Source organism: Armigeres subalbatus, chromosome 2 (genome assembly GCF_024139115.2).
Source record: "Armigeres subalbatus isolate Guangzhou_Male chromosome 2, GZ_Asu_2, whole genome shotgun sequence".
Classification (NCBI taxonomy): Eukaryota; Metazoa; Arthropoda; class Insecta; order Diptera; family Culicidae; genus Armigeres; species Armigeres subalbatus.
Window position 1 is genome coordinate 258,343,183 of NC_085140.1, and position 12,377 is coordinate 258,355,559.

A 12,377-nucleotide genomic window follows, 5' to 3' on the forward strand; every position below is an offset into this window, starting at 1 on the left:
GACACATTTAGGTTGCTGAAAACGTGTGTGATCAAGTAGGGAGATTGATAAGAGAGACAGGAAAGATTGTAGGCGAATAAAAACTGAAAAGTGTTTCATAAGCCAAGTAAAAAGTGGTGGCCACCATTATTATTCAATATGGCGCGAAAAGAAAATTGTGGAATGCTACTGGGAAGAAAGATTCGGATGGAAAAATTACCCCTGAAAAGTCTTTGCTAAGGCCACATTATCTAGATGAAGAAAGAAGAAGAAGAAATACACACACATTTATAGTGAAAAGAAATGTAGAAATGGAAATCAGAACAACGATAAAAGGCCGGTGATGCCTTTAATTGGTGAGAAGTTTCGGATGAAAATATATTTCAAGAGACTTATGTATAGATTTTAAAGAAAAATCATATTACAAAAAAGTAATCAAAAACAAAATAAATAACCAAGTAAACTTATTGATTGATATTGTGATGATTTGTAAAAATGATATGTTATTGCCTTGCTTCGATTAAGTAAGCAAGATTATAAGAAACAGTACGTACTTATGCAGCTTCACTCAGAAGTAAGAAATAAAACTAATCTTAAATAAGTGATGAGTAAAATGTAATGTTGCCCACTTTATACCTATAGGGATAAATCACTGGATTGGGATAAAATTTACTTGGATTTCCAGACATTACCAGAAAAGAAGGTTTTGCCATTTAAATATTAAAGGAGTGCACTTTAGTAGCTGCTACACTCCTTCATGGTTTCCACTATTTTGAAGATTTATTGACGCTAGAAACAAAGGTGTATTGAGGATGGAAACAGTCGACGACGATCAAGCTGGGAAACCACGAGCGCGGAATGAAGTTATGAAGGCTTTCAATGAGCTGAAAACAGTGGAATTGCTGAGAAGGAAGAGACACTATATACTTGTTTTTAACCATTTGGAATACTAATAAAACTCTCAGACTGTGCACATTGAGGTTGGAAAGCAAATCGTCACGCGTGAACGTACCGGCCTCGGGTCGTCGAAGCGCCATTTAACCGGACGCTATCTCCACCCGACATTTGTGGATCCACCTTGACACTCGTCTAGTCACCTGTTCCGACCTCAAAGTAGGATAAATATACTGCCCGACTGATCCGAATAGTCCGAAACGGAAGCTGGATGGCACGACAGTAAGGAAAAACCAAAAAAAAAAACAAAAAGGGAGAAGTGGATTACGAAAGGGAAACAAACAACTCAAACGGATTGATGCCAGTTAGAACAACGGGCACAAAATGCATCAAATCCCACTATCCAGCAGACAAAACTGTGGGGGGAGGGGGCACTCTTCAAGGATGATGGACAACAGGTTGCGGACGTGCTCTAGTAAACACAGTTTATTGGCAAGCAAAGCGGTATCGGTTCTTTGGTATGTCAGCCCGGCGCTTAGTTCGAGCAGCAAGCAGCATACAGAAGCTGAAGAGCATACACAAATTGATGTTTCCTCAAGTGATTAGCGCATATTACAAGTTGTAGTTCGTAGCCCTTAGAGACGCCTGTAGGGCTTCTGAGGCTGCATCTCTATCCAGATTGATTTCAACGAGGGTGCATGGTAGCTCAATAAACGGCGCTAGACTCGTTGTCTCATACCGCGAGTCAATCCATCGGTTGCTTCAACAAAAACAACATCCATAGAATGTTCCAGCGCTGCGTCATCCACGACATCACAAATGGACTACGGCTGGACTACAGCAGAATTAAGGTGCTGGACAACAGCCGACTAGCCCGGATATTGGCGAGCCAAGCGCACAAGTATGTGCCACCAACAAGTGCATACACAGATAGAAAAAGTTTTGATGCCTAAATATATGTAATTTATAATACATTGACAATGAGTTCATGACAAACTTGTTAGAAAAGAACGTCCGATAGGAATAGTGTATCCTATGCTGTGGAAGTTGTTGTTGCAGTACGATAGATCCGACGTCAGGGAATATCTGATCTACAATCAAGTAGGTCTCACAGGCATAGGAGATCAGTTCCGGAGGAGATTGCGTCGCCGTGGATCTTCTAATCGTCAAGGATGTTACTAGTGGAATTCAAACAACGAACCATTTGGCGGAGCTGAAGGAAAACCTTCGCACTAGAAATCCACCATACAACACATTTTGAAATTCAGCTTCTGGAATGAGTTATTGACAAACTACTAAATGATCGAACGCAAATTACTTAATGATCGATAACATCCTTGCTAATCGGAGTAGACTAGAGCCACTGCCGTAGACAAGATTGAGCTGATCGTGACACGAAAAATTGTCGGTTTCGGCAGGGTTGGTCATTTCTCACACTTCGTCTTGAAATGTGTAGAGATTGTGTAAGTAAAGAGTAGTGTTTTGATTCACACTCAAAAGCGTTTACACGTGCTTGTGATTAGAGCTGGGAGAAACATGATCGATAATTGCGTTTGTTTTGCTGTTGTGTATAAAAAGATCTATGTTTAGGCGCTCACAACAACTTATTTATATGGAAGATTTAGAACAGAGCCTAAATGTATGCATTTTGGTAAACAGCAAATTGTCATTTTCCTGTACTCTTTACACTAGTGGGCTTGTGTGATGAAGAGTGAGTATGGCGCACGCTCTGTCATACAAAGAGATCTTACCGATCTGACTATGACCATGCGAGTTTTAACTTACATATGGGCTCCCTGACATAGCCTACATAGAAAACAATGAGATCATAAACGTGACCACTTCAGTAAGATTCAATGTCTGCTACTAGGGCAACCCATTCGACTATGTACCGAGACTATGTACCGACACCATAATAACCAGACAGTTAAAGTTAGACAAAACATAAGACAAAAAGCGAACAAATCATTCTTCCCCTGAAGAAGACACTAATCCCGTGTCGAAACGTCGGACGAATAAAAACTCGTTTTAATCATATGAGACTGCGTAGCCGTTAATTAATGATCTATGACATTTTCCTACTATTTGTTAAATTTTAGCGTAGTTATAGATCTTAAAATTGTTCTTTATGGATACTCCCGAACTATTTTATGGATGTATGGTAGCGTTTTACGGATCATTCGGAAGATATTTACGGATCGTTTTTCATTTTTTATGGATCGTTTTTTGCACATTTAACGGTGCAAAGTAAGGTCTGCTCAAAGGTCCTATCGACCGAAAAAACTGATGATTGGTTGATCAATGTGTCCAGTAAGCATTTTCTAACTGCCTCCAGTAAAAAAGTTTTGTTTTGGCTGCTTCGAATCTAATTACAACTCATGGGAGCGTAAGGAATCGGATAATTGCAACCTTTGTGGAACTACTTGTCCTTTCGGTGATAGCATTAAGAAGACGCAGATGAATCTTAACAATTGTTCAACTGCTCAGCAGCTGCTATGGCTGCTGAAGTGCTGAGTCAGAGAACGACGCACACACACATCTGCCGAAGGTGTTGTTATAGCAAAGATCAACGAGATATTCTATTGTAGCTTTACCCAAACCGTGGACAGGCTATGGCAGTGGAGTGAGGTAGTTGCTATATTGCGGCCTCTCGACCAACCTGCTTCAAGGCTAGACGAAGGATGCAACGTGTCCGCACCGAGGATAAAAGAGCGGACCGCCGTGAAGTGTTTCGAGCTGCGAAACTGGCCTCAAACAAGGCCATCAACAGCAGTAAGAGAGCGTGTTTCGACAACCTATGCGAAGGAGCCAACGCGAATCCGTGGGGTGACGCCTACAGGATAGTGATGGCTAAGACCCCCGAATGATCCCCGGTTGGTTGGTGAGGATTATCGAGGTACTCTTCCCGTCCCGAGCCACAAGTCCCTGGCCTCCTGCACCGCAAGGCAATAAGGGTGCGGCCGAAATGGTGACTCCGGTGATGAACGAAGAATTACTCGCGGTGGCCAAATCCCTGGTAACGAACAAAGCTCCAGGGCCTGCTGGAGTTCCGAACTGCGCTTTCAAGGCAGCAATCATAGCGAACCTGAACATGTTCAGTAGGGTGGCTCAAAAAAACTTTTTCAAATTTCATCAAATCTTATTCGGGTCTATTTGATGCCCTGATGCTCTTTACAAAATTTCAGCCAAATCGGTCAACGTTTGGGCGGTGCTAAACTCGTTAGAAGTTTAAATGGAAAAATGTATGCAGAAACATCCATAAACAGTGATTTGCAGTCGGACGGCACAATTTACGATCAAGAACCATAATACTCATTTAGTTCTTATAGAATTAAATACAGAATATTATGCTGAAAACCGCGAGAAGTTTAGAGTTCATTACGCAAAGATATTAACATTTTACTGGAGTGTTGTAGGGGTGAATTTATTTCTTTTCAAAGGTAAAAGAAACGAAATTTGCTCAAACCCCACTTCAGAGAAATGCTAATAACTTAGCCGGGCAAACTCTAATCTTCTCGCGGTTTTCTGCATAACATTCTCTATTAAATTCTCCAAAATCTGAATGAGTATCATGGTTTTTCATCGTAAGTTGTGTAGTCCAGCTGCAATTTACTGTTTTTGTATGTTTCTACATACATATTTGCATATAAACTTCCAACGAGTTTAGCACCGCCAAAACGTTGACCGATTGGCTGAAATTTTGTCCAGAGCATCAGGGCATCAAGTAAAATCGAATAAGAGGCCGGCCCATCAGAAAAAAATTGAAAAAAGTTTTTCCCATACTAACTTGAGCCACCCTAATGTTCAGGCTAGCTATGTAGAGATGCCTAGATGAGTGTAGATTCCCCGAAAGATGGAGAAGGCACACATTGGTGTTGTTGCCGAAGGCAGGGAAGCCGCCGGGCGACCCATCGGCGCATAGACCAATTTTTCTTATAGACACAACAGGCAAGTTGCTAGAGAGGATCATCCTCAACAGGCTGACCGGCCTGTCAAGAAATCAGTTCGGTTTTCGCAAGGATAAGTCCACGTTGGACGCTATTACCTCGGTGGTAAAGACTGCCGAGATAGCGATCTATCAGAAAAGGCGAGGTATTCGAGGCGCTCTCGTTACACCGACTTAGTCTGCCGGTGGGCTTGTACCGGATTTTGGAAAGCTATTTCCAGAACCGTGTACTATTATACGAGACCGATGCCGGTCAGAGAAGCTTTCCTATTACCGCAGGAGTTCCGCAAAGTTCAATACTGGGTCTGGTATTATGGAATCTTATGTATGACGGGGTTCTGAAGCGAAAGTTCCCTCCTTATGTTAAGATCATCGGCTTCGCCAATGACGTAACCTTGGAAGTCTACGGAGAGTCAATTCCCGAGGTAGCACTGACCGCAGCACGGTGGATGATTGGATGAGCGCTAGAGGCCTGGAGCTCGCTCAATATAAGACGGAGGTGGTTATCGTCAACAACCGCAATTCGGTTCAACACGCAGTGATTCACGTGGGTGAAGTCACGATCGCATTAAAGCGGAGTTTGAAGCTCCTTGGGGTTGTAACAGACGACAAGCTGCCTTCGCCAGCCATGTCGACTATGCGTGTCGACAGTCGGGCTGGTCATCCGGGAAGACGAGGAGGGTTCCAAGCTACGTGGCACCAGATGAGCCCGCGAACGTATCAGGGTGACTTCGGTTGCCAGATGGCAGCGCGAGTGGGATAACTCTTCTAAAGGTAAGTAGACCCACAAGCTGATACCTTACGCTATGGGATAGTTCACTTTCATGAGACACATTTCTTGTCTTGCCATGGCTTCCGGCAGTACCTCCACAGGTTTGGGCACGCGTAGAGTCCCGTCTGCCCTGACTGCCCAGGTGTTGATGAAGCTGCAGTGCACATACTGTTCGTATGTCCTCGTTTCGACGTCGAAAGAAGGTCTATGCTAGACGTTTGCGGTCGGGACACAACCCCGGAAACCCTTATCCAGAGGATGTGTCAAGCGGTGAGAAAGTAGAACCCAATTTTGACTGCAACCACTCAGATTGCCTGCACCTTGCAGGAAATCTGGCGTGCCGAGAAGCAGTCGATAAGCTTGACTAACTTGTGATTGGTTAGTTGTTAGAGCGAAAACAGACTGAGCGATGGGAAGTGAATGAGTATGGACTGCACATGTCGAGGTGGGAGGGTTGTAGCGTAGAACGGTTGGTATCTATCGCTATCGACACATCTAGGCATGGAAAAGGAGAGTAGAGCTAGCATCCAAGTCAGCCTCACGTGGTATGTTAGAGGCAAGCACCCAAGTTAGCCTCGCATGCCATGTCAGATGTGAGAACCTAAGTAAGTCCCACATGGTGTGTCAGAGCGTGTGTCAGGAGGAGTGGCAGGATGTGCTAGAGTGAGCACCCAAATAAGTCTCAAATTGGTGTGCTAGAGCGTGAATCAGGTGGTAGGGCGAGCACTCAAGTTAGTCTCACATGGTGCGTAAAGGATGAGCATCTGTCAACCCCACTCCCTGAGTGACAATTTCAGGTGTCTGTTAGCAAAGTTGCCTTCATCCCTCTATAAAAAAGGTCCTCTGAACGATGCGTTAGGCAGCAGGGCCTAGCTCACCATAAGACAAATGTGGTTGTGGTCATTGGTCAACAACCGTGGGACGGTACAAGAGATGGTACGTGAAGCTCTTGGCGGTGATGATCGATTATAGGCTGAACTACGGCGGCCACGTTGATTACGTCTACAAGAAAGCTTCAACAGCTTATGCCGCATTATTGAATATGAATTCGATAGTAACCGTCAAAAGCTGCAAGGACACTTCGACTGTCAATTGGCAACGGGACGGGGGTTACTCTTCTGATGATAGGTGCTAACCGTCGGCTGATACTGAGCGTATCAAGAGTTGTGAGTAAGAAACATGGGAAGTTCTCTTCCATCCGACACAGTTCCTGTTAGGTCATGGCTACTTCAGGCGGTTCGAGCATATGGGTATACGGATTTTCTTATCTGTCCAGACTGACTAAGAGTAAGCGAACCTGTCGAGCTCGTACTATTCGCAAATATGTCCTCATTTCGTCGTGGATCGGAGCGAAATGTTCAATGTTTGCGGGAGGGATTATTATATCGAGAGTGTCAAAAGGTGAAAATGGGGAAAGAGGGTTCAACCGCTGCCAATCAGATTGCTTGCATCTTTTAGTCCAATTGGTACGCCGGGAAGCAGTCGACCAACGTCGGATAGCTGGTTACGTGAGCGTGTGCTGTCGCATGGTCTCCTACCAGAAGTAAGCCAAAAGGTGGACTGGTGAGATTCAGAGCCTGTTAACCAGGTGGGATTAGCGGGTCTTTAGTAGCTAGGCTCGTTCGCCGGTGTGCCCGTTGTCTGTGTGTAGAAAAAAAAAAGAATTATCGGTTTCGGATCGTCGAGGTGTCATTGAACCGTAAGTTTTGCTTCACCTGGAACTTCTGAATCTTCTCCGGAACTAGACCGTTCACTAGTGAGAAGTGCTTCGAATCTGCGTTGATCTGGAGAACACGAACGCGATCTCACACTCCAGTGCACAAAACAGGATGATGCGGGGAATGCGGCTGCTAAAACTTCATGAGAATACATGAAATTGACTTTCTGAAAATTTGACTAGGGCTGGATTCCGGGGTAAAAATTGGGAGAGCAACGGCCATAATCAACACTGATTACGGCTTCTATCACAAATTTCCGTTTTTTCCTGGATGTGTGAGGGCAATTTGATGAAAAATGAGCAACACAAAGCAATCAACAAGTTCACTTTCAATTTATCATACTCAAAATAATTCGGAGTAAATTCACAAACGAGTAAACCTGCTGGTGATTTACTTCAAATCATACAATCTCATAGAGAGATAATTAAAAATCATACTTTACTTTTCTGGAAGATAAACGTGTGTGAGCAATAATAGTTGTGTAAAAGGTACTGTATTGAAACCGTGTTAAGGACCGATCCTGTCTTAAGGAAGTGTCTACCTGTCTGGACGGTGTCATGTGTGGTCCTGATCAGTATAGTAATTTATCCAAGTGATGTAAATGTAAAACCTGATTGATTCTTGTAACACTTGTTAGTTTCTGGTCTAATTACTTACAAACTAAAAAGAAACACTTATCAACATGGACATGTAAAATAAACATGTAATAACCAATACACCACACACATAAAATCACAAATCCATACGAGTCTACTATCCGCATGCAAGAAAAAACACTGGAAATCATTTTTGTTGGATTGGGGAGTCACTCTTCTGACTGCAATATAATTCCAGTTAGAAAAGCAATAGGAGGACATTTTTTTAAGACTGATTCCGTATGTACAGAAAATTTGAAAGAGTTTGATGAAGCCAATTTAATGTACAAGGGAAAATATGTAATTTCCTATCAGGTAGCTTAGGACAAAAGGTAGATTCAAAGATAGAGAAAGGTAAGGAAGAAAGTACAACAAAAAGGTTTAACTTACCCGCTCAGCTCCAGCAACGAGCCCCGTCGGTTGTTCCGTCTGTGGCTGGCTGTGACCGGGAAGGCATTGGCGTGGGGCACGGCCGCCCTCGAGACACCCAACGGGTCGTCGCTGGCGTCACCGGAACCGGGGAATGTGATGTAGCCGGCGATCGAGGCCGATCGTTTATCCTTCTTGACGCGACCGATCGGCGTCGTCGCCGTCACCGGGGTCGATGTCTCGGAATCCGTTACCCCGCCAATGACGATTCCACCCGAGCCGGAACTCTCGCGCCGGAAGAGACCTATTACAGACTTAGCCTGTTTAGGTTGTGTTAGGCCACCTACAGGGACGGTTGGACGGTGACGGGGAGGTCACGGACAATGGATAGAGAAATGCTGTTAGGTGCAAGCTAATGCGGCGGATGCAAATTAATCAAATCATATGTGTGTGTTCGTGGGCACATCAGGTGTGGGTGCGCGTTTGGAGTACAATCGGGAGAACAAGTACAGAGTGTTGAACGAAATGCGTGCATTTGGGGCTTTGGGCACATAATGGGTACGGAAGGGGGCTAGCTGCAAGAGCTCATTTTCTACATAGGTTCGCTGATTGTGGTTTCAATACGATGATTGAACTGAACTAAATTTACACCATGAGAAAGTATGCATGTTTCCATGAATAAAGAAATTCCAACTTTTTACAGAAACTACAATGTTCAGCTTTCTATAATATCAAAAGAATACCTGTCGATTCAAAGATTCCATTTTAATACTTCAAATATTAACAAACCTAGCTCAGTTCAATCCTTCATAAAAATCAAATTTGTCTAATACATACTTTCAATTATAATATCTCAAATTGCATTATTTTCCCGTCAATGGGCAGCTTCGAAAATATTATTTACAAAACCCATTCAAAAGGTCAAGAAATATGCTGATAACTTATAAGTCATTGTTCCACATATATCTTGCTATTCACGAAACACGGATCAAAAGTCATCTGGGATAGCATGCAAATACTCAACCCTCTTTTTACGTCACTTGTTGGGGGCCCTAAAAAGAATTTTTGCCTTAATTACTATTTTCTCACTTAATTCATTGATCTTTTGACAACTTTCAATACGATACATAATCATACCAATGCAAAGACCGAAATTGGACAAAAATAAATCATATGTTCTAGGTCTTCCAAGAATTCCTTGGACTTTCGGGCCTCCACGCATAAACTAACATCTATAAGTTTTCTATAAGTTTTTATATGGTCGGCTCAAACATCAATACATCAAACAACGATTCCAAGAACTGAAGTACAGGCCTTTAAATCAATACGCATAATGAAATATCGGTTTGCTCTTTATGCTCTTTATGATTATATGAATCAAATGAGAATTGAATTGAATTCATGTTCCATTTCAAGGTATTCCAAGAAACAGAGATCAGGCCCTAAGGTCAGAACGCGTAACGAAAGATCTATATGCTCCTTCAAGAAATGCAACATGCTCTTAGAGACAATTCAAACCAAATTGAATATGAATAGAATGCATGTTCCTCTGCAGGCCAATAATTCCAAAAAATAAAGTACATGGCTTAAAGTGAATACGCGTAACGAAAAATCTAGGGTAATTTGCCAAATGGTGAACGGCTTATTTCAACGCTTATTGTTGAACGCACGTGCATATCTCAAGCATTTTCCCCCCATTTGAAATGCAATATGCTCTTAGTGATCATTTCAAACAAATAGGATATGAAAGGAATGCATGTTCCTTTCAATGCCATACGAAAATTTTAAGAATTGGAGTACAGGCCTTAACCCTTTCAGGCCCACGGGGTCATATATGACCCCAACAGAAAAATGGATGTATTAAATCGCACGATGGATAATTATGAACACTATCTTCAGCAAAATTGCTTCAAATGGGTATGGTATGGGCGATTGAGCTGCAAAATGGTGGGTTGACATCAAGGAAGGAGCGCCCAACAGAGCTCTGGTCCCTACAAGTTCCTATCTCACGCTTCCACGGGTCGTCCGATGATAAAAGACCGCCAGCTAAGGGTTGTGTACTTAGCTGGTAGTGCAGCCTGGGCACTGTTGTCCCTCTGACATCAGCTAGAGTGAGAAGGTACGCCACGAGCGTCTGTTCACCAGGAGGTGCGGCTCGAACAGCGTCTGCCTGGTACCCAGCGGCTGATCAACGAAATGCTGTATCACGTCAGCTATACCTAAGGTGGCAGCCCCACCAGCGCGATATAGGTAATGCGACCCCGGTAAGGTAGCTTACTGAAGCCTTTCAAATACTACGAAAAATGGAGATAGAAGAAAAAGAGAACGTTATTTTTGGCAACCGACCCGGCAACGAAATAAGGACTATGATTGGAAACTCGATACCTGGAATGTCAGGACCCTAAATGAATCTGGACGAGTGAGCCTTCTGGCTCGCGAACTGCAGAAGGTTGGAGTGAACGTGGCCGCTATTCAAGAAGTCCGATGGCCCAGATCCAAATTCGGGGCAAAATCTTCAATTACAGCCTAATCAACGTTTACGCACCGACAAACGATAAATCCGATGACGTTAAGGACAGATTTAATGAATGTCTTGATAAAGCCTATGGAGAGTGCCCAAAGTCTGACGTGAAAATTGTTATCTGAGACGCTAACGCTCAGGTCGGTAGAGTGGAATTTTTTCGTCCCATAATTGGTAGGGAGAGCCTTCACTCCGCTACCAATGACAACGGCCTACGGCTAGTAAATTTCGCTGCTGCCAGAGGGATGGCCATCAGTAGCACCTACTTAGCACGAATGAATATCTAAAAGCACACCTGGAGACACCCAAATAGTGAAACTTGCAACCAGATAGACCATGTTCTGGTGGATGGGCGCCATTTCTCGGATGTTATCGATGTGCGGACATTCAGAGGTCCAAACATTGGCTCTGATTACTACCTCGTTGTCAGTAAAATTCGATCACAGTTGTCAACTGTATCGAACGAAAGATTACAGCGAACGATGCGTTACAATATCGAGCGATTGTCGGCGGAAGGAGTATCGGCTGAGTACCGCCAGAAGCTCGACGAACGGATAAGTGCAATCAACGTTAGCGACAACATCAACGATCTATGGGAGTCGATCCATGGAGCGGTGAGCACAACAGTACGAGAAGTGTCAGGCACTGCACAGAGGTGACCCAGGACGGGTTGGTTCGATGACGAGAAGAAGAACGTTGCCAGAAGCCGGAAGTTGGTGTCGGGTACCCGATCGAATAGAGATCGGTAAAAGGAAGCAAGAGCAGCCGAAAAACGAACCCACCGCAGGAAGAAGAAAGAATATGAAGAACAAGTGATTAGCGAGATGCAGAAAAAAATGGAGCAGAACGATAAGCAGAGGTTTTATGAGTCTGTCAATGGCGTGCGGAGAAAGACAGCGCCATCTCCCGTCATGTGCAACGACCAACAAGGGAATTTGCTGACAGATAAAACCGAAGTGGCTGCCAGGTGGAAGCAACACTTCGGGACTTTGTTAAATAGTGGAAGTGACGGTGCATCGGTGAACAGAATAAATATTAGCGACGATGGACAAGCTGTGGAGTCGCCTACACTAGAAGAAGTTAAAAAAGCTGTTAAAGAGCTAAACAACAATAAAGCTGCGGGGAAGGACCAGCTCCCGGCTGAACTTCTCAAGCATGGCAGTGAAGTTCTTCACCATATTATGTCGAAAATATGGGAAGACGAGGAAATGCCTGCTAGCTGGTTGGACGGCCTCATTTGCCCTCTCTTTAAGAAAGGGCACAGACTGGAGTGCGCCAATTACCGAGGAATAAAGATGTTTACCCTGAGACAAATCCTTGATAAATTCCGGGAGTACAACTTGCAGACACATCATCTGTTTATTGATTTCAAGGCGGCCTACGATTCAGTGAAACGGAATGAATTATGGCAAATTATGCTTGAACATGGTTTTCCGGCGAAACTGATACGGCTGATTCGTATAACGTTGGACGGGTCGAAATCAAGTGTAAGGGTTGCGGATGAAATATCGACGTCATTTGTTACCTTAGATGGATTAAAGCA

General features: G+C 43.8%; 1 protein-coding gene across 15 annotated transcripts in view; it reads right to left on the reverse strand.

The window, feature by feature from the left end:
* LOC134212119 (sodium/hydrogen exchanger 3) overlaps positions 1-12,377 on the reverse strand; it is a 276,330-nt gene that overhangs the window by 26,118 nt on the left and 237,835 nt on the right. For 14 of the 15 annotated variants that reach the window (XM_062689674.1, XM_062689683.1, XM_062689682.1 and 11 more), the window contains one exon: positions 8,335-8,656. The exons of the other annotated variant lie outside the window; for it this stretch is intronic. In XM_062689674.1, coding sequence (XP_062545658.1) covers positions 8,335-8,656 — 322 coding nt within the window. The remainder of the gene's footprint in view (positions 1-8,334; positions 8,657-12,377) is intronic. 15 annotated transcript variants of the gene reach the window in all.